The sequence below is a fragment of the Tenrec ecaudatus genome, chromosome 1 (assembly GCF_050624435.1).
Source record: "Tenrec ecaudatus isolate mTenEca1 chromosome 1, mTenEca1.hap1, whole genome shotgun sequence".
Taxonomy (NCBI): Eukaryota; Metazoa; Chordata; class Mammalia; order Afrosoricida; family Tenrecidae; genus Tenrec; species Tenrec ecaudatus.
This window is the reverse complement of record NC_134530.1, coordinates 160,111,415-160,133,570: the sequence shown is the minus strand read 5'-3', so window position 1 is coordinate 160,133,570 and position 22,156 is coordinate 160,111,415. Positions and strand designations below refer to the sequence as shown.

At 43.3% G+C, this 22,156-nt stretch overlaps 1 protein-coding gene and 1 pseudogene across 3 annotated transcripts in view; both read right to left on the bottom strand.

Moving 5' to 3' along the window:
- The window catches only part of PIP5K1A (phosphatidylinositol-4-phosphate 5-kinase type 1 alpha), a 44,490-nt gene that overhangs the window by 5,727 nt on the left and 16,607 nt on the right, over positions 1 to 22,156 (bottom strand). Inside the window, exons 2-13 of one of the 3 annotated variants that reach the window (XM_075561835.1) lie at positions 15,003 to 15,034; positions 12,568 to 12,648; positions 10,516 to 10,646; positions 9,829 to 9,946; positions 9,518 to 9,670; positions 8,417 to 8,716; positions 4,848 to 5,053; positions 3,267 to 3,350; positions 2,413 to 2,461; positions 2,135 to 2,219; positions 1,019 to 1,159; positions 708 to 834 (exon numbers count right to left, since the gene is read on the bottom strand). In XM_075561835.1, coding sequence (XP_075417950.1) covers positions 708 to 834; positions 1,019 to 1,159; positions 2,135 to 2,219; positions 2,413 to 2,461; positions 3,267 to 3,350; positions 4,848 to 5,053; positions 8,417 to 8,716; positions 9,518 to 9,670; positions 9,829 to 9,946; positions 10,516 to 10,646; positions 12,568 to 12,648; positions 15,003 to 15,034 — 1,507 coding nt within the window. Of the gene's footprint in view, positions 1 to 707; positions 835 to 1,018; positions 1,160 to 2,134; positions 2,220 to 2,412; positions 2,462 to 3,266; positions 3,351 to 4,847; positions 5,054 to 8,416; positions 8,717 to 9,517; positions 9,671 to 9,828; positions 9,947 to 10,515; positions 10,647 to 12,567; positions 12,649 to 12,939; positions 14,053 to 14,311; positions 14,549 to 15,002; positions 15,035 to 22,156 lie in introns of those variants that run through there. The other 2 variants (XM_075561854.1, XM_075561844.1) reach the window with 2 other exon arrangements.
- LOC142438331 (U7 small nuclear RNA) lies at positions 13,775 to 13,843 on the bottom strand (annotated as a pseudogene).

The window sequence follows — 22,156 nt, the reverse complement described above, 5'->3', positions numbered from 1 at the left end:
TCCTAAGCTAAGAACAAGAACCCTCTTGAACTCCACAGAATGAAGATCAGCTGGGCTAACTGATTGAGCTAAACGCCTCCCAAAAAAGCCTCTAATATGAAGGCTTCCCTCTAACTCTAAAGTAGTAGAGATGTTGACATATTTTTCTTTTTTTAAAAATCATTTTATTGGGGGCTTGTACAATTCTTATCACAATCCATACATACATCCATTGTATCAAGAACATATGTACATTTGTTGCCATCATCATTCTCAAAACATTTGCTTTCTACTTGAGCCATTAATATCTGCTGCTCATTTTCCCCCTCCCTCCCCACTGCCCCTACCTCATGAACCCTTCATCATTCATAAATTATTATTTTGTCATATATTACACTGACGAGATGTCTCCCCTTGCCCTCTTCTCTGCTGTCCCTCCCCCAGGGGGGAGGCTATACGTAGATTCCTGTAATCATTTCCCCGACAAACTTTTGTAAACGTTGAAAAATGAGTTAAGAAGGTGAACCTGCAATGAATGTACAAATGTGCTTTAAATTGATGTTATGTATGGATTGTGATAAGAGTTGTACAAGCCCCTAATAAAATAATTTTTAAAAAAGACGAACCTGTACAAATCTGGTGAGAGGAAAAAAGACAAATAATGGTCCCTAGGAACAAACTATCTTTCTCGATGGTATGCACCTGAACAAAAGGAGCAGGGGACCGACCTTGCAGCTAGCACGTGCAAATCCTGTCCAGCTCCAGGTGTGGAGCTGGGGTCGGAAATAAATGACTCATTGGTTTCTTCCATAGGTGGAGTCTGAGGTAAAACATCCGGGCGACCGAGGTGGACACCTAGAAAGAGAGAGAAGAAAATCAATAAATATTAGAGGGAAGAAAATAGGGTAGGGAGGAATCAAGAAAAACATGCAACAACTTGATTTTTCCTGGACAGGAACGGGGAGCAGAATCTTTGTCAGTTAAACAGAAGGAAGGGAGGGGGTACCCATTACATGGGGACCCCACTCCTGGGGCTGACCTGGCTCCACTTCCGCCTTTGTGGTCACTTGGGCCTTGTGTTCCCCAGAGACTGTTGGCTGGCAGTAGGAGTTGCCGCTGGAGCCTGCTCGCCGAGAGAAAGACGCTCCAGACCGAAACTTTTTGGAAGGAGAAGGCTTCACTTCAAAAGGGAAAGAGAAAGCTACTTAACACCCACCTCAGAAACCATCACCAGTGTCCCAGCATGCACCCAGACTTGTTCTGCAAGGTAGGAAGAAGGGCTATAGCCACAAAGACGGCCTTAGGAGCTACTCTCTAGGAGAGTGTCTCAGTTCATTCTCTCTGGAAAGGAGCAGAGAGCCCAGAACAGTGAAGCCACAAGCACATCTCCCCACTCATACCACTTGTAAACTTGACGGATGTGTCAACCTGATAAAATGTCCTCTGTCCCTTTAATTCCCTTTAACAGGGTCCTCCAGTGAAACCTGACAAAGATAACTCTTTTATTTTTACTTGTCCTTAGTACTGGCATGCCCAGCTCTAGGACAATGTATTTACACACCACTTAGAAAAGGCTTCGGAAGGCTTTTCCCACCTTTCTGAGGTCTGTCGCTAAGTCGAGGTTCTTCTTGCCTGACTGAGGGAGAGCTGATGCTCATGATGAGGTGAGGAGTTGGAATGTGCCAGTGGAAGGCAGCATGGGAGCTCTGAATAGAACAATACTAACACTTCCCAACCCCTAAGACAGAAGAGACTGAGAACACCTGCTAAGCAGAAATCAGAAAATGCTTCTCCAATAGTTTGAGCCTCATCTGAGAAGTCCTCAGCCTTAAGAAGATTACCGACGGAAAAACACTGGCAATATCCCTGCTCATCTCTGTCCACAAATGTCTGCTTCTGCAGTCCCACTAGCTCCCCGAGAAGCACCCCTCACCTCAATGGCACTTGTAGGGAGAGCCAGAGGGATAGCAGCAACTTGGAAAGGACTGGGACCGACAGAGCAACTGACACAAGGATGGGCAGCAGCTCTCACAGGATGTCAGTGGAGAAGGAGAAGAGGCCTTTGACCTTGGCAGCTCTCTGACAAAGGTGTCCTGCCCCCCATCTCTTGGGGGGAAGGGAGCTCTTGGGGGGTCATCTGGTAGAAGGCACTTACAGGGGATCTTCTTGAACACTGTGTTGCACATGAAGCGCTGGAACCGTTCAGCATAGAAGCCTGGGCGATGCACTGACACGGTGTCCTGCGGAACAGAGGGGTGGCTGTGGGGTTAGAGATGGAAAGCTTTCCAAGGGGGCACTAATCTATGAACCCTTTCCCACTAAGTTGAGACCACCTCACAGATGAAAGGGTTAAGGACTAAATAGAAGGAACTGAGAGGGAACGCTAGAGGAAGGGAGGCAGATCAGAAGAGTCTCCAGCTGATTGCTGCTTACCCCATCGTGTACCAGAGCTTTCCAAGAGTGCTCCAACTTCTTAATAAACCTGCCAAGAAAAACTTCTATGAAGCATTCACATAGTTTCATATTTTTCTATTTTAGAAGACTAGAGGGATAGTAGTAATGGGAAAACGTAAAAAAAGGAAGTACTCTCACTATGATATGCTGACTTTCCACGGAAAAGGCATGTTAGAGTTTGTTCAGCTGGAGAACAATGCTGTTTCTAATTTAAGTCAATTAACACCCCTGGATAAAGGTTAGGCAAAATGCCACTAGCAAGTCAGGCACAAGAATACCAATTGCAAAGCAAGCGCTTGACAGGGGGACAGGCAAACCTAGAGAGGGGAGTTCAAGCTGGAGCATACCTACTGCCCGGTGCTCACTGGAACCTGACGCCCCAGAGAGCAGAGCTGGGCTCCAGCTCCTCCCTCCTCACCATTCACGGCCGCTTAGTTGCACAGGCTGACAGTTTTTACAGAACACAGTGATCTTCTTGTTTTTCCTCTGTAGAAGAGGAATGTGTTTCTAGCTATGTCCCAATGTGGAGTATGACTCATCTCACAGGTTTGTCACAGAAGAGGCAGACAGATGGCGTATTCTACCCTGGTGTTTCCAGGGACTGACTCAGCTTTCCACAGAAAGGATATGTCATGTTTGGGGAGATGGTAGAGCGAAGAAGCCCAAGAGAGAAGAACTTCAAGGAAAAAAACTATCACTTGAAACTCCATGATGTAGACAACCACTCAGAATTCTTGCTTCAGGAAGAACTTGCTGACAAACCAGTTTGCAGGAGACCCGTGAAGGGTTAGCCTTCCTCCCTGCCCCCAATCTGAGACCCACATGCTCCTCACCTGTACGACTGTAGAATGTCAATGATGCCAATATAAAGCAGCAACCTTTCCCCTTTATTATTCCGGGCAGGGATGCCACCCATACTGGGAAAGACAAGAAGGAAATGGTAAGAAAATAGTCTTGACTAGACGGTAAAGGCTGCTTCTAAGCTTGGGTCAAAACAGCACATGGGAGAGACCGAGAATACAGCTCTTACCATTTCCCATAAGCAGGGGAAGAGGAGGATTCTCCCCACTACCCAAAGGACCACTCTGGAGAATGTCCAATAACTTCTCTCTCTCCAATCTCACATACCGGCTGTTCCACCCCAGCTTTACCAAAAAAGAATGCAAAATCACCCTAGCACCGTAATTTTGAGAACGCTCTGGCAACTAAGTACATTCACATCTTGTTTTTTTTAATCAATTTATTTGGGGCTCTGACAGCTTTTATCACAATCCATATATCCATCCTTTGTGTCAAGCACATTTGTACACATGTTGCCATGATCATTCTCAAAACATTTTCTTTCTACTCGAGCCCTTGGTATCAGCTCTTCCACCCCCCACTTCCTCCACCCTCCCACCCTTATGAACCCTTGATAATCCATAAATTATTTTTTAATGTCTTACACCGACCACTGTCTCCCTTCACTTACTTTTCTACTGTCCGTCCCCCTGGGAGAGGGTTATATGTTGATCATTGTGATAGGTTTCTCCCTTCTCCCCCCACCTTCCTCCTACCCTCATGCTATTACTACTCCTATTACTGTTCCTGAGGGGTTGATCTGTCCTGGAGTCCATGTGTGTCAAGAGCTTTTATCTGTACCAGTGTACATGTTCTCGTCTAGTCGATTTTGTAAGATAGAAAGAGGGTCATGTTAGGGTGGAGTTGGGGGGTGGAAGCATTAAAGAACGAGTCAAGTTGTATGTTTCGACGGTGCTATACTACTGCACTTGACTGGCTCGTCTCTCCCTTGTGATCCTTCTGTATTGTCTACAAATGGGCTTTGGGTCTCCACTCCACTCTCCCCCTCATTCACATGGATATGATTTTTTGTTCTGGGTCTTTGATGCCTGATACCTGATCCCATCGATACCTCAGGATCACACAGGCTTGTGTACTAATTCCATGTGGGCTTTGTTGCTTCTCAGCTAGATGGCTGCTTATTTATCTTCAAGCCTTTAAGACCCAAGACACTATATTTTTTTGATAGCCGGGCACCAACAGTTTGCTTCACCACATTTGCTTATGCACCTACTTTGTCTTCGGCAATCGTGTCAGGGAAGGTGAGCATCACAGAATACCAGGTTATTTGAACAAAGTGTTTTTAGTTGAGGGAGGACTTGAGTAGAGGCCCAATACATTGACATCTTAATATGCCTACTAATAGACTCTATGGGGTACCTTAAAAAAATAAACCACCTAAAAGAATTGAAGACATCTTTTCCTTTTGCAGTGTTAAAAGCTGATTCTACTGTTTGATGCTATTGACTTACCTGCTAACTCAGGGTTATTTCTTCCCAGAAGCTGGGCCCTTCTCTTAAGAAAAAGTGCGGTAAAGTTATGCTTTCCTTTCTCATGCCCTTGAATCCACTTACTGGTCATCAGTTTCCATCGTGCCACCGCGCCTCGCCTCGCCTTGGATGGATTCCATGGCTGTGGAATACAGAGCCTTTTGGGGGGCTGGTCTTCGAGTGTCAGTTGAATTCTGTGCTTCGCTGCCTACTGCTTCTCGTTGTGCATGATCTGTGTTGTGGACGGATACCAAAAGGCTGTAGTCCATTATCTTGAAGCTCTGAAGCACCTAATGGGAGGAAAGACCACAAAGACTTGGGAAGTATGTGAACTTTTGTCACAATCCCACAGTTCTCATGATATAGTCTTTATTGTGAGCCTTCAACACTAACTACAGGCTTATCCTTTGTTCCTCCTGCTCCTTGGAGAAGAGTCTATTAACCTCCTCATGTCACTCTTTAAGGAACCCTGGTGAGGCTACATGTGAAGTGTTGGGATCCTAACTGTAAGTCGGCAGTTCAAGCCCACTAGCTGCTCCAAGGGAAAAATGCAGACTCTACTCAATGGCAGTGGGTAAGGTGACGGTATTCGTTAGGGACACCTTCCCTCTCTAGCACAGTCTCTTTACCAAAGTCACACTTGGTAAGTGGAGGGAGAAAGCCTCCACAAGACGGGCTGACACCGTGGCTGCAACAAAGGGCTCAGACAGCAGAGCAATCCTGAGGCTGCACAGACCGGCGGGGGGGGGGGGGGGAGGGGTTCTGTTCTGCACAGGCTCCCCTGCCTAGCCCGCAAGCCCTGCTTTATCTGTTCTATGCTGCACTTCATAAAAACAACATATTCTCAAAGAAAGAAAATGTACGTGGGGGAGCCTCAAAAAAGGGGAAAGAGCTCTGCTGGGCCGAGCTGTCACAGTACTGGTTTTCCCCGCGAAGCGAGCATCGAGCAGCTTGCTCTGAGTGCGTGCACCCAGTGGCACTGCCTCGGAAGGTTCGCTCTGGTCAGTGAATTTTTTTCGTAAAAGCAGTTTTGCTCAAACCTCGTTTTTTGTGATGGCCAATTTATGAGAACAGCATGCTGTTCTAAGTGTGGGAAAAATGCCACAGAAACTTATGATGTTGAACACAGTACACATGGAGAGTGTTATGGGAAAAACTCAAGTGTACAAGTGGTTTTCTCATTTCAAAAAAGGCAGAATGTTGATTGGTGACAAACCTCATTCTGGAAACTGTCAACTTCCCGAACAGACGAAAATGTTGACTTAGTAAATTTGGAGTTCATTCCACTAGATCAGGCTGTTAATCAAGCAAGCTTTCTATTTAGAGGTTCTGAAAAGCTTACCTAACAGAGTGTGTGCAACAAAAATGCCCGATTTATATAGCCTTCCCTCCCCAAAGGGGGATGAATAACAGAAGGGTGTGTATAGGGAGACAATGGACAGTGTAGGACACGAAATAACAGTAATTGATTAAGGAGTCATGAGGGTGGGAGTGTGGGGGAGGGAGAGGGAAAAAAGAGAAGGTGATACCAAGGGCTCAAGTAGAAATTGTTTTTGGAAATGTTGATGACAACATATGTACAAGTGTGCTTAATACTATTGAAGGGTGGATTGTTATACGATTTGTAAGAGACCCCTAATAAAGTGATTAAAAAAAAAAAGGCCTGATTTGTGGCAGACTTGAGCGGGAGGGGGCAGGGCAGGACACTGTTTTTACCACCAGGATAATGCACTCGCTCACTGCGCCATCTCACTGTGTCAGGATTTGGCAAAAAACTAGCATGCCTCTCTTGCCCCACGCACCTTACTCACCTGACCTTGCTCAGTGTGACTTCTTTTAGTTTCCAAGAATGAAGAGGGACATGAAAGGACAGTGGTTTGACGAGGTAGAAGACATGAAGAAAAAAATGTGGGAGGTGCTGTCAGCCATACAAACAGATGGGTTTGAAAAATGTTTCCAAGAATGGAATTGCAGATTTGTCAAATGTATTAAATGTAATGGAGAATACTTTGAAAGGGACAAGGTTGTTTTGTAAAAAAATTTAAATACATAGCTTTGAAAAAAAATTCTTTTGGGGGGGTACCCCCTTGTATATTTGTGCTGTAAAGAATACACCAGGAAAGTCCACTAAGAGGACATACCATGGCAGAGGACTCTGTTGGAGGAGCTTGTATTCTCAGTTTCAATTCATTTCAAGATTTACTGAGTTCCCACCATGTGTAAACACTGTGCCTCATTATGGAGATTTAAAAGCACATGAGAGCCTTCCTGGCCTCAAGGATATTATAATTTAATGCAATACATTAAAGACGCATACATACAACAATAGATGTAATTACTGAATGAAAAGCACTGTACAGAAGACCAGTAGGCTTTACAGAAGATAAACGGGAGCAAAAAGAAGTCCAAGTAAAAAATCAGAAGAAAAGAGTATTATCAAGGCCCAGAGTCATTATAAAATATGATACCTTCAGGGAAGTATGATTTGGTATTGGCGGAACATAAAACACAAGGAATACGAGTAGTAGATTAGAGAGGGTGACAGCTGTAAGGCAATCATTGATCTGATTTGTCATGATGAAGAGTATCAACTGTACTCTAAAGTTGCCAACACTCCCATCGGCTCCAAAAACTCAGCCAGAGTTTGTGAGTAGGAGGGTGAAGTGAGAAAGGAGGAGAGCACAGGACTGATTAAATCACTTGTCCTTGCAACCGAAGCTGACTGACTGAAGTAAGAACCACCGTGGAAGCAGACGCAGTGAACGAAGGAGGGTGGAGAAGAGCAGCCTTGAGGAAGGAGGAGCAGGCCCCTCCAAAAGTAGGCTGAAGACACCAAGTGCGAGCGGTGGAAAGAGGCAGCAAAAGGTGTCACAGAGCCAGGGTGTGTGTGTTCAGTACAAGGAACCAACTTCAAGTGACCAAAGGTCTACGGCTGTGACATCTAGGTGGCCACAAGATGTGGCAGTGCTTATGGAAGTGGTCACCACAGAGGCCATGGACTGTGGCCTGGAACAGAGATGAGAAAGAAAGATGAGCAATGGAGTGGCCGGTGGTTGAAGATGAGAGAAAGGACGGAAGTGATGAAGAATGGATCGCGAGCACGAGCTGGGGAGGAAGGAGACTAGAATGGTTTTAAGTGTAAATACAGTAGTAACTGGTCACGGAGCAGGACAAAGGGATGGAACAAGATGGAAAGGTGGCGTCTTTCCCTGAAAAACAAGGGGGACCTGGGAGTTGGACAATGTTGAAAAGAGTTCCAAACATCTGAAATCTCTGTTGAGAGAAATAGGAAATTGAATGATGAGCAACACAAAAGGCTCAAGTGAAGCTGGATCTCCCAAATCTGTAGTTTATTAAAATTATCAACTAGTTCAGATTTCAAAAAGGACAAAGTTCAGAGTTAGGAAAGGTGGAGGAGTGGCAACCAGAAGCCAGGAAAAAGCAGGGTAAGTGAGGGTACCTTGAGGGGATGGCAATGGATGAACTGAGACAAACTGTATATGAACTGTTGCATGTACACTGTGATTTACTCAGGAAACCTTCATCTGCTTTACAATAAAAACTTTATAAATAAAGCTACAGAGGAGCCGAAATGTGAAGCTTAACCACCAGGCTGTTTTAGTGTCTAAGAAAGGCAAATACGAGAAACTCACCAAACAGTCACGCTGCAGGGTCTTACACAGAGCATTGTACATGTCAGCATCCAAAAAAAGACCGTCAGGTATGTCTTGTATGAAGTCCAGGTCTTTAAGGGTGGGGAGAGGCTTGTCTCGCTCTTTTTGAGAAGCCCGCCGTTTGTAGGTTGAGCCCTTAAGGTCATATTTGACATGCATTTTGACTGATCGTGGCAAGAGATTGTTCATCACTACAATTCGAATATTCTTACCACCTGCCTGCACACAGTACAATCCATAGAATTTAGGGAGCAGCGTCCGAGGGTTCTGGTTGAGGTTCTGGGAGCACAAAAACACAAAGGAGAGCAAGTTAGCTCTTGTCACTCAAACTCAAGAGCTAAAGCTGCTAGCTCCTTTAGTCTCCTACGCTGGACTCAGGCACAGTCTGTCTGAAATGAGCCCACACGATGTGTTAAAAATTCCTCAATATACTGATCTCAATGGTTGAATCACCACTGAGCTGAGCCACAGGCCCAACACAGTCATCAGTAAACCTTCAGAATGTATAACGAGTCTTATTTATTCAACAGGGTTGAAAGAGTCTTGACATTTACCCTGGCGAGAGTACAGGTAAAACCTGTATTATCTAGCACCTCCAAAAGTTCATCAGTCAGAACGAGAGCAAATACACTATTGATGGAAATAACCCACCGTATGTCACTATATAGGGCAGTGTGTCACAAAGTGGGTGATTCCATTCCTTGGGGGTGGGGGACAGAGGGGAGCTGTAAAAGCAGACACCTACACTGTATCAGGATTGTAGGCTATAGTACAAAAGTTTTTAACTGCTATGCGGGCGCTGAAGAATTCTTTTCATAATGGGAAGCACGACAAACAAGTCTGGGAACTTATGATCTAGGAGCTAAATGTCACTAAACCTTCCCTGTGGACAAGGTCATCTAAGTGAAATAACACTTAAAATAGGACAGATAAAATCCTTTTAGCCACTGAGAGGCAAGAGAGATGATGCAACAAGTACAAAAATAGACTAGTTTCTCAGGACAGAAGCACTGACATTGCTCAGACCCCAGAGTTGTCCAGGCAGCACAGGCAGCCAGGCGAGGCTTCTTTCCCCCTCACCATGTAGTATCCTGGAAGTAGCTTCTGGAGAAACTCCGCTTCTTTATGCTGGACCGTCTTAATGATGAATTCATCATCACTGGACACGTAGAAAAGGGAGCCACTAGCCCCAGAGTTGCAGAGTTCAATCAGGGGCTCACTGCAAAGAGAGTACTGGCCAGAGAGAATGGAATATGAGAGTCAGAGACATTAGAGATGCAGTTGTGTTTTAAAGAAAAACTGACGTGAGATTGTCGGTGGGTGGGTTGGTGGGTGTCTTCCTTTGGGAATAATCCCCTAGCATCATGGGGTCCTGATTTCTAGAAACTCACCAAGTAATCATCAGGCCGGATGCCAAATAGCTCCCGAAAGTAGCGAAAGGCAACTGGTGCATATGTCTTGAAACGAAAGTCATTGTAGTGATGAGCAGGAGTCAGATTACTCCCTTCGCTAGGGGATTAAACAGACAAAAGTCCTAATTTACCTGGCTCTGTCATCCAGGGAGTCCACCCCCAATCACCCATCTGCCCGAAGACATTCAAAGGAAAGCTAATACATCCCTGCTTTCAGAACCAGTAGAATTAGGTCAGGCAGTTACTTAAACGTGAGAATTAAGTCACAGGTCCAAAAGATTAAATTTATCTCCTACTTACCATACACACTCGTGTATAAGCTGAATTTTTCAGCACATTTTTATGCAGTTTTGTGATAGAATTAGGTGCGTTGGCTGATATTCAGGTCAGCTTATACTCAAGTATATATGGTAATGCATTAATTTGCTAGGATTCATTCTATAGGCCAGAGGCTCACAAAAGGATCTAGGAGACAGCATCTGATCTCCAAACTCTCCAGTCCCACATCACCTTAATTTGTCTAGCTGCCTTAAAATCAGGTTAAGGGGGGGAAAAAATCAGGTTAAGGACTGAACAGGTGACTAAATTAGCTATGCCCGAACTCTTAAAACTGCCCTGGGGCAGCTAAATTTCCCAAGACCTTCCCCAGAATATTAACCTTTGTACCTGGGGAAGAATATACTCTCCACCACGTAGAAATCTTGCATGAGGACATCCCGTTCTGGTTTGGTACTTAGGCTCCCCACAGTGTGAGTAATGCCTAATTGGATGGCACCTTTCAAGGCTGATGAGGTTGTCTGAGAAACAGAAAAGAGAAGAAATGTTCTAGGACCAACACAGACCCAGGAGGGAAGAGCTGGTAGGGAGACTTGAAAGGAAACGTTTTCCAGTATCTCCTCCTTGCAGGGTGCTGTGCTGGCAGTGAAGCACAGATGGGATAATGTGGACAAGGTGTACCCTCCTATTAGCCGGCCTACACCAAAAGTTCTACATCGATACTTGGGAGATCTACAGCTCAGATCTTACTCCTTAGTGGCCCTTCAAACATTTTATTCAGCTAGCATACAATGCAACTAAAAATTAACCAATTTTCTGATTGACTACCTGGTTACGAAGCATCAGCTTCTCTAAGACTGAGCTTGATGAATGGCCCAAAGACAGTGCCATGGCAAAAAGAACTGCATGAAAAACTCAAACTATTTCTGAGGAAGAAATATTTGTATTTATAATTATTACACTATGGCAATTCTAAAAACAGAAATACAAAAATCCCACTCAACCCATGATGCGACATTAAAAAATAATAATAATTAAATTCACTTTCTCAGGCTTACAAGTCACATTTCTAGAGGTTACCATGTTAGCACAACTATAGTACATTTCCATTACTGTAGAAAGTTCCATGAGACAGCTTTGCTGCTCTAAAGTATACTCCTCGTCTCTAATGCCCATCCGACATTACCTGTATTTCTCTCTAGTCCTCATTGAGTATTAAAATTACAACAAATTACTTATGTATTTGCCTTTCTAACTAGACCGGATCAAACCAAACCAGAAGCATTGACACTGAGTCCATTCCAACTCACAGCACCTGAGAACAGAGGAGAACTGCCCCTGTGGGTTCCGGAGACGGTCCACCTTTGCACAAGTAGAAAGCCTCCTCTTTCTCCCACAGAGTAGCTGGTGGTTTCGCATAGCTGACTGTGCGGTTAGCAGCCCAACGGGTAACCACTAGCTCATCTTTTTATTTCAATGTTCAACAAGTAAAAGGAGCTCAATACACATCTGCTGAATTGATAAGGGCCTCACAGCCTATTCCAGGGTAAGGTCACTGACTGGAAACATGGGTCAGTCCATGTTTGCTTTTTGGACAACGCAATAAAGGCGGAGAACAGACACACACTAACATAGGCCAGAAATGGGAGTCTTAGGAAACCAGCAGAATGTACCAAGACAAGGTACCAGCCTGAGTGCTAAGAAGGAAGCGAAGTACTATCCCTAGGGAAGCCTAACAATCCACAACTAGACCAAGAACTGAAAGGGTGGGATCACTCCAGCATACTTCTCTCTTGCTTTACTTCTCAGTTCAATTTTGCCTTTGGGGCTATTATGACCACCTTTCCACGCTGCCTAAGGGGCACTGGTCACACCAGTCACACCTCAAAAGAACGACGAGGCTATCTGCTCCCATAAAGATTTAGTCTCACAAATGACACAAGGTTGCCCAGAGCCGAATCCACTTGATGGTAATGGATTTGTGGGGGTTTCAATTGTTCAATATAGCTCAAAAGGCAGATGTTCTAGGCGTTATCCACAAGATGGAACTTTTTTTAAGGAGAGAACGAATAAAATAATTAAAAAATAAAAACCAAAACACTCCAAGCTGCTGCCTATCCATTCATGTACCCACAGCACCTGGGGGGCGCTGTCAAGTAATCCGGTTCCCTACAGTCAGGTAATAACGACTTTGAGGAACCACTTCAACTTTATACCTTAAAGAAGGAACACAGTTTCGCAGCACCAGGTTTACCTATTAACAACATTTTCATTTCAATACACGTATAGGAATAGGAGACAATTCATCCTTTGAGGAGCACATTCCAAAGCTCAAGTTGCATGAGCGCTGCAGTGCACAGGCCTAAGCTAGCACGGGATCACAGAACGCAGTGTCCCCTCTGCGTTCCTGGAGTAAGATGAGAGGGTCTCACCCAAACTCACCTTTTTATATGTTGTTTCTCCTGTGGAATCAACACTCCGGTGGCCTATTTTCTTAATGGGCATGCCAGAGGCACAAGGCACCTAGAAAGAGAGTCAGGATTAGTATACAGTTGCTGCATCAGACATCCAACAGCTACCCTCATGATCCATCAAAACAAAATCAATAAAACACTGAACACATTCTTTCAAGGTGGTTGTTGGCAGGCGCCATCTAGTGAGCTGTGGCCCATAGTGACCCTATGCTCAAGAGAACAAACCCTGCCCGGGCCTGGACCACCCTCCCGATTGTTGCCATGCTTGAGCCCGCTGCTGCAGTGCCTGGGCCAATCCATCTCAATCAAGGTATTCCTCCTCACTGACCCTCTACTTCACCTGGGTATTGCTACACTTTCTCCAGGAATGTGCGAGATAAAGTCTATTCTTGATTCCAAGGAGCATTCTGCGTGTACTTCTTCCAAGACAGATGTTTGCTCTTCAGGCAGTCCATGAAACATTCAATATTCTTCACCCAAACCATAACTTATATGGCATCAATCTTTCTCCTTATTCATTGTCCTGCTTCAGAATGAACGCATGTGAGGCAACTGAAAATGCCAGTTTGGGTCAGGTACACCTCTCTCTAGAAGACCAGCCCTATGCATATCACAGCTACAGTGCTGCTTTTCCCATGGAACTAATGTAGACAAAAAAACTCTATGGGACACAGAGTTCACTCTTGGTTCTCCTAAAACTGCTGTAGGAAATAAAAGGGAGTATCACTGAAGAAAAACAAACAGAAAAAGGGGATTTTCAGTCCCAGAAAATGCAATAAATCTCAGTTCACCAATGCAATTCAAGTTAATGGCAGAGTCCCACAACCTACTGTTGCCCAGCTTCCTCTCAGAAATTACTTCTCTCTTCCCCCTCACCTTCAACCTAACCCAAATTATCTCTAGCACAAGTGAACTAGCCACTGCCAAATAGAATTATAATGTGGAGACAGTAACACGATGCTTCTGAGACACGAGCCACAGGGCTTTGTTTCCACCCACGTGAATGCCCCTTCAGTCAGGGAGAAGACTAGGGGGGCAGAGCTTAAAAGACTATTCCCCAAAACTGAGCTATCAGGGTAACAGGCTGGAGGGCACACTTCATTATGTCAATACTCATTACATTAAGAAGCCAGGAGGCAAAAAGGCTAAAGGAAATAAGATGTCACAATTTGTGGGGGGGAAGTTTCCGGAAAAAAAAACAAAAAAACCCCTGCTAGACAAATTCTAAAAGAGCTGTAACACTAAGATGTCACAATTCTATGATGACATTCAAGTTCCACTTTCTTGGCCAGGCCCTTAGTACCAGAAGACCCTCGGTAGATAACCTGACAGATCTAGAAAGCTCTTTGGGGTAGAAAAATCTACATCTCAGGCCAAAAGGGTCAGCATTCTGAGCCCCTTCACAAAACCTTAGCAAGGCAAGAAATAAGAAGAGGGTTAAGAAATGCTCCATAGGAAGAAAGTTAAAGATAGTCAACATAGGAAAGAAAAACAGTAAACTTCAGTTTCTGGTAAATAAAAGAAGCACTTCTTTATAATCACTGAACGATTGGGACGAGGAAGTCAGTAATAGCAAAGTAATTAAGGGTTTGGTATCAGACTGGCTAGGTTTGAATCCCAGTCTTAACATTTATTAATTATGTGACTTTCAATAGGTTACACTATCTCTAAGATTCACTCTACTGTAAAATAGTGATAACAATAGCACTTACCTCATAGACTTGCTTTCAGGATTAAATAACAATATCTATATAAGGAAAGGTGCCCCAGTAGCTTAAGGGTTAATTGCTTGGCTGCTAACCAAAAGGTCTTCAGTTCAAACCCACCAGCTGCTCTGTGGGAGAAAGATGTAGCAGCCTTCTCCTGTAAAAAAAGCAGCCTTGAAAACCCTGTGGGCAGTTCTGCTCTAGCCTAAAAATCCTTATGAGTTAGAATTGACCGCACAGTACACAATAGAAAGGAACTTACCACAGTCATTGATAGATTTGAAAAATGCTCAAGAAATGTGAGGTATTAATAATAAACTGCAATAAAGGGAGAGTGGCATAATTTCAGATTTGAGTGGCGTAAGCAATTTATCACTGGTTGCTAACATAAAGGTCGGCAATCTGAACCCACCTAGGAGCACCCTGGAAGAAAGGCCTGGGAATCTGCTTCCATAAAGAAATTACCAAGAAAATCTTTGTTTGCTTTTTTCTCCAGGAAAATCTTATGAAACAGTTCTCCATAATACATGGGCTACCATGTGTAAGAAATCAAAACTTGATAGTAAGTGGTTTGATTTAAAAAAAATAAAATGTCTGGCTTAGACTTAAGAGTTTTAGTTTCTGAAACCTAAAAGGGGGTGGAAGTAAAGGTTTCATAAGGTATCCAAATCCTGAATCAGTTTTATATCAAACTCACCTCAGCTGCCATGGGTCTCCTGACTGCAGATGCTGTTAAAAAAAAAATTCAAATTTAAGTGTGTACATAGTACTTTCACCATCCCTGTCAAGTACACTGAAAGAATTAAGTGTGTGATTCCAACTACACAAGACAACACGCTCCTGCCTCTTGCTCCATGACCCTAGGTTCTTTAGGGTAAGGGTTTGATACGTCTCTCTGCCCTCTGCTGCCACATTCAGAGCCCTTAGGCCTTTCCACTCTTGTAGCCACATTCTTATGTGTTAATATTTCCTCTGGGAACTATAACTTTGTTCTTGATACATTTAACCAGGAGACTGGGCCTCATTTGACCTGATGACTGAAAGAGAAAGGCTTAAAGCATAGCTAAGACTCAGAATTAAGCCTCGGCAAAGCACTGGGGGAGTGTAGCGGAACAGTAAGAGAATGTAGCGGCAAGGTCCCCAGGGAATGCTGAAAGTGGACTTTGGGGCCAGGGCACGGTGCCCCAACAGACTGGACTGGAAAACACTCCTAAGGGCCAACAAACGATCCTTGAACTAACTACAAGCTTTTCCTTCTTGATGTGTTTTGTTTTGTTCTTTGTCAGTGGGTTGTTGTTGTTTTGTTCTCTGGTTGTATACTGTTGCTTTGTTTTCCTCTGTCTTGTTTTCGTGCATGTTATTGTCTCCACAGGTCTGTCTAAATAAGACAGGCTGGATGAACTATCTGGAGGAAAAACAACGGGACCGACAGTTCCAGCGGGACTTGGGATAGGGGGAGGTGGGGGGTAAGGAAGTGGTGTTAACAAACACAGGGACAAGGAAACAACATGGGGCCCAAAATGGTAGTGAGGGGGGAGTGGCAGGCCTGGTGGGGAATGATCAAGGGTAAGGTTGCGTAGAGAAGAGGTATAGCTGTAACCCAGGTCGGAACGGAGCATGGTAGTGGGGCAGGAGGAAAGTCAAGGGAGATGAAGGAAAGAGCTAGAAGTCAATGGGCATTTATAGAAGTCTAGACAAAGACATTTACATGCAAATATATATATATGAAGATGGGGAAATAGATCTATGTGTCTATATTTATAGGTTTAGTATTAAGGTGGCGGAAGGACCTTGGGCCTCTACTCAAGCACTCCCTCAATGCATGAATACTTTCTTTTATTAAATTGGCACTCTACGATGCTCACCCTCCTGACACAACTGCTGAAGCCAAAGTGGGTGAACAAGTACATGTAGTGAAGAAAGCTGATGGTGCCCAGCTATCAAAAGAGATAGCGTCTGGGGTCTTAAAGGCTTGAAGATAAACAAGCGGCCGTCTAGCTGAGAAGCAACAAAGCCCACATGGAAAAACACACCAGCCTGTGTGATCATGTGGTCCCAAATGGATCAGTTTTCAGGCATCAAAGAACAAAAAACCTTATCATTGGCAGCACACCTCCATGATATGATCGCCGAAGACAAACGGGTGCATAAGCAAATGTGGCGAAGAAAGCTGATGGTGCCCGGCTATCAAAAGAGATAGTATCTGGGGTCTTAAAGGCTTGAAGGTGAACAAGCGGCCATCTAGCTCAGAAGCAATAAAGCCCACATGGAAGAAGCACACCAGCCTGTGAGATCATGAGGTGCCAAAGGGAACAGGTATAAGGCATCATGCAAAAAAATATATATATTATATATATATATATACCATAGTGAATGAAGGGGGAAGTGCAGAGTGGAGACCCAAAGTCCATTTGTCGGCCACTGGAGATACCCTCACAGAGGGGTTTAGGAGAAAAGATGGGTCAGTCAGGGTGCGATGTAGTACCGATGAAGAACACAGCTTTCCCCCAGATCCTGGATGCTTTCTCCCCGCAACTACCATGATCTGAATTCTACCTTGCAGGACTGGATAGGGCAGAGGTTGTACACTGGTGCATATGGGAGCTGGAGACACAGGGAATCCAGGGTGGATGATACCTTCAGGACCAAGGGTGTGAGGGGCGATACAGGGAGAGTAGAGGGTGAGTGGGTTGGAAAGGGGGAACTGATTACAAGGATCACATGTAACCTCCTCCCTGGGAGATGGACAGCAGAGAAGGAGGGGGGGGAGGGAGACTCCGGATAGGGCAAGATACGACAAAATAACAATCTATAAATTATCAAGGGCTCATGAAGGAGGGGGGAGCGGGGAGGGAGGGGGTAAAAAAAGAGGACCTGATGCAAAGGACTTAAGTGGAGAGCAAATGCTTTGAGAATGATTGGGGCAGGGAATGTGCAGATGTGCTTTATACAATTGATGTATGTATATGTATGGATTGTGATAAGAGTTGTATGAACCCCTAATAAAATGTAAAAAATAGAAGAAAAAAAAAAGAAAATGATGATGGAAATGTATGTACAAATATGCTCGAAACAATTGATGCATGAAATGTTATGAGCTGTAAGAGCCCCCAATAAAGTGATTTTTTAAAAAAAAAAAAGAAAAGAATTAAGCCTCGGACTCGACTGATATTTTTCCTAGTCAAGCTAAACTTTGGATGGAACTTTCAAGGCCTACCTATGGTACTGTGTGCCTGTGTTCATTATTTTGAATGACAGCGATGAGGTGGATGCAATGAGTCTATGGAGACAAGGTAGGCTAAGGATGAGAAGAGGCGACGTCAGTAAGCCAGAAACTGACTCCTCATCCTGATTTCTACTGTCAGGAATTTTTTTGGTTTAAGATTTACTTACTAAATATTTACTCAGCATAAACATGAAAGGTAAGTCTGTGGCTAAATGTCACAAGTATCAGTTATGACCTTTATCTACTTAATCTACTGAAGAGCATATCTAAGAAAATTTGCTCTGAAAGGTTAAATCAACTCTAAAGGGTTTGCCATCCCTGTGACACTGAGACAGCCTAGCCTTCTTCTCATAATGGAGAAAGTTGGTTTTTGGAATAAAGATTAGCCATATTAAAGAAAACAAAAAATTGAACTGGGATGATTTTCCAATATTGTAAACTATTATCTGAGTAGAATGGTCTCAATTCCAGTTCATATAAGGTAATTAATAGGTAAGGCAGTAAACATAAACACAAAAAATTTGATGGTAATTAGGTAAAGCTCTGATTTTTGACGATGAATGTGATGCTATTCCTCCTGAATCTGTCGTTCTTGGCATAGCAGATACAATTGTCTGATTCAAATGATCAATGCTAGTCCATTTCAGCTTACTAATGCCGAGGGCATGGTTCTTTATACATTCCATTTAATTTTTGATGACTGAGTGAGCACTCAGACCAAGAAACACAAGAAAAAGATAAGCAACACACAAGACTTACCCTCTTCATTGATTAAAATTTCACCCTTAGGGTGGATCCCAGTTATTACAGAACAGTAAACCAAAATAGAAAATAAAAACAACACCTGGAGAACCTAATCAGTCTTGCTATAAAAAGGTGTGCCCCAAGGAAGACCAGCATAGGTATACAGGGAATGAGGTGTCATCTACTAAAACTACTTGGCCACTTGCACTGGGCTTCCGGTCTCAGGAAACACACTCAACTAGCATACTATAGTCCATAAAGACTACTGAGGCCTTACTATGGCATGAGAGCAACCATCTATAACACAAGGATTGGGCCCCCAGCCAGAGCAAGTAAGAGTGAAGAAAACCACAGATGCAAGGAAACCATTTGTTCAAATGACCAAGGGACCCCCACCCTGAAACAAGAACTAGATGGTACCTGGCTGTCAGTACCAACCACTCTGATAGAGATCACACTAGAAGGTCCTGAACAGTGTGGGCGGGGAAAGGTGAAACAAAATAAAAAATCATTGTAAAAAAGCCTAGAGATACTGTTTCAAAGAGACTGGTGGATTTCCTTCAAACCTGGAACTAAAACCCATTCCCAGAGCTCAACTTCCAGCCAAACACTAGACAGGCCTATCAAATGAACAGTAGCTTACACTCGTGAAGAAAACATGTTCACCTGAACACTCAACTCTACCAGACCAGAAGTATTTGCCCCCCCCCCCCCGGCCAGTTTCCTGCCCTGAAAGGGGCAGGAAAGATGTGGCATAAACTACAACACAACAGGATTGGGAAAAGTGCTATTACACTGAAGGGACTGTAACTAATGTCATAAAACAATGTGTTAAGAAACTGTGCAACAGAAAATTAATTCACTTTATAAGCTTTCACTGACCCACAAAACGTTCAAAACAAAACTTGACCACTTGGCCCAAAGCTTTGCAACAAGAAAATATCTACTGGAGAGGTTCATGAGAAAAAGCAGTACTGTACCTGTTTATCTATTAGGCCTTGTTTTTAATAAACACCGAAACACTGCATACCTGTGAGAGAAATGCTAGGAAGCAAGGAAGAAAAAAGGAGAAAAAAAAAACAGGGTAATGCCTGCCATAGAAATGCCAGTCAGATAATGTTGAAAGGTAATTAGGATTCAGCCTAATGAATAGAATAGGCCCAGAATATTCTTCAACAGGAAAATTATCTTCTGTCATTTTTATGAAAAACACTCTAGAATAAGTCCATCTTTATCCCATACATTTTTTTCAGGTGGGGACTACATGTGTGTGTTTGAAAATAATGATGTGTGCTATATATAGGACCAATTCTGACTCACACAAACCCTATACACCAATGGTTCTCAACCTGTGGGTTGCGACCCCTTTGGGGGTGTTGAACGACCCTTTCACAGGGGTGGCCTGGTTCATAACAGTAATAAAATTACAGTTATGAAGTAGCAATGAAAATAATTGTATGGCTGGGGGTGTCACCACACCATGAACTGTACGTATTAAAGGGTCGTGGCAATAGGAAGGTTGAAAACCACTGACCTAGATTCTAAGTGACCAGGAAATTGAATAAAGATAGTTAAGCTGCTTTTGCTCTATGATTTTGAGTATATTCCTTAACATCTTTGTTCCCCTATGCTGTCATTTATTAAAAAGGTTCGATTAAAAACTCTTAAAGGAGCGACTCCCTACTTCAGTAAAATTGGTTATGAACTGTTAGCTTGAAGCTTCATTTGTTGCTACCGGAGCTAAATCCTCAGCTTGAACTACTCAATGCAACCACTTTCATTACCAGCTGTAGCTTTGCACCCAGATTGAGATAGACTTTGCAACATAAAATTGTGCCTCTGGGTCTTTTGTCACCTTACTCTCTTCTGCAAAGGCTGTAGGGCATGGTTGGGTCTGGATTATTTGATCCATTAAAAAATAAGTTACTTGACCATTATTGTTTACTCTCTGATGCAGCCTGTTTGTCCTGAATGTTTATTTTTTAGCTCCCAATAAAGCAGTCTTAGCTAGGAGTTTAGAATGTCTCTTGGTACAGGGCTTATTAATAAAGTAGGAGTTCCACAGTCATGAAAGAAGCAAATGTGGCATGAATTGGGAAAACACTGGAATATAAAAATAATTTCACTGACAGAACTTCAACTTTAATGTTTTCTCCTGAGAAAACCTTTCAGAAAGAAGTCAGGTAAGATGAAGATTTATATTCTATTATTTTTCCCCTAAACTTTATTATGAAAAATTTCAGACATGCACAAAATCAAAAGAGTAATAACGTCTCCTTTCATGTGCTCATCACCAAGATTCATCAGCAACATTTGACCAATTTCTTGCTTCTGTACCTTCTCATTCTCCCATCTCTGCTCCCAGGAATTTTTGGTTTATTTATTTAAAATAGGCTTTGGCTTTTTACTTGTCTCAGAACTCTCTCTATGGGGAAGGGAGGGGAAAAAAGAGGGCTCAAGTACAAAATGTTTTGGAAATTATGGCAACATATGTACATATATGCTTGATACAATTGATGTATGGAACATTGTAATAGAGCTATAAGAGCCCCCAATAAAATGATTACAAAAAAAAAAAAAAAAGAACTCTCTCACCCCCTCCCTGCCATATAGTCAATTTTGACTTATGGAGATTCTCTCGCAACTCTTACATCTCTAATAACAATTCATACATCCATAGTGTAAGCATATTTGTACATACATTGCCATCATCCTTTTCAAAACATTTTCTTTCTACTTAAGCCCTTGGTATCAGCTAATTTTTTTTCCTCCTTTCCCCATCCCCCCACTCTCATGAACCCTTAATAAATTATGTTGTTATTTTTACACTGTCCACTGTCTCCCCACGCTTGTTGTTCGTCACCGTGGGTATGGGTGTGGGGGTATGTATCCATCATTGCAATCAGTTCCCCTTTCTCCCTCCACCATCTCCCTACCCTCATGGTATTGCTACTCCCATTACTGTTCCTGAGGGATTTATCTGTCCTGGATTCCATGTGTCAAGAGCTCTTATCTTTGCCAGTGTACATGCTCTGGTCTAACTGGATTTGTAAGGTAGAAACGGGTTAGTAGGGGGGAGGAAGCATTAAGTAACTAGAGGAATGTTGTAGGTTTCATAGGTACCAAACTGCCCCCCGACTGACCAGTCCCTTCCTTGTGACCCTTCTTTGAGGGGAATTCCAATTTCTACAAATGGGCTTCATTCGGCTTTCCACTACAGCACCCCCTCATTCACATGGACATGCTTGTTTGTTTTGGATCTTGTGAGGCTGGACACCTGATCCCATTGACACATCATCATCACAAGGACTGGTGTGCTTCTTCCATGTGTGCTTTGTTGCTTCCCAGAGAGATGGCCACTTGTTTAACTTCAAGCCTTTAAGACCCCAGACGCTGTATCTTTTAATAGCCCGCCACCATCAGCTTTCTGCATATTAGCTTATGCACCCATTTTCTCTTTGGCAATCGTGTTGGGAAGGTGAGCATCACAGAATGCCAGGTTATTAGAACAAAGTGTTCTTGCGTTCAGGGAGGGCTTGAGTAGAGGTTCAATGTCTGTCTGCTACCTTAATACTTAACATATAAAAATATGTATCTAGATCTATGTCCCTATCGCTATATAAAAATATATTTACATATGTACATGCCTGTACTTATAACTCTATAAATGTCCTTTGCCTCCTAGTTCTTTCTTCCATTTCCTTTTACGTTCCCCTTGTCCCACTATCATGTTTAACCTTCATTCACCTTTCACTAATTCCTCTCAGCTACACTGCACTTAATCAAACCCCACCAGACAGTCTATGCCCTCCTGGCCATCAATTTTAGTTCACTTGTTTTTTACCCTTGTCCCTGGGTTTGTTGGCTTCCCCTTTCCTTTT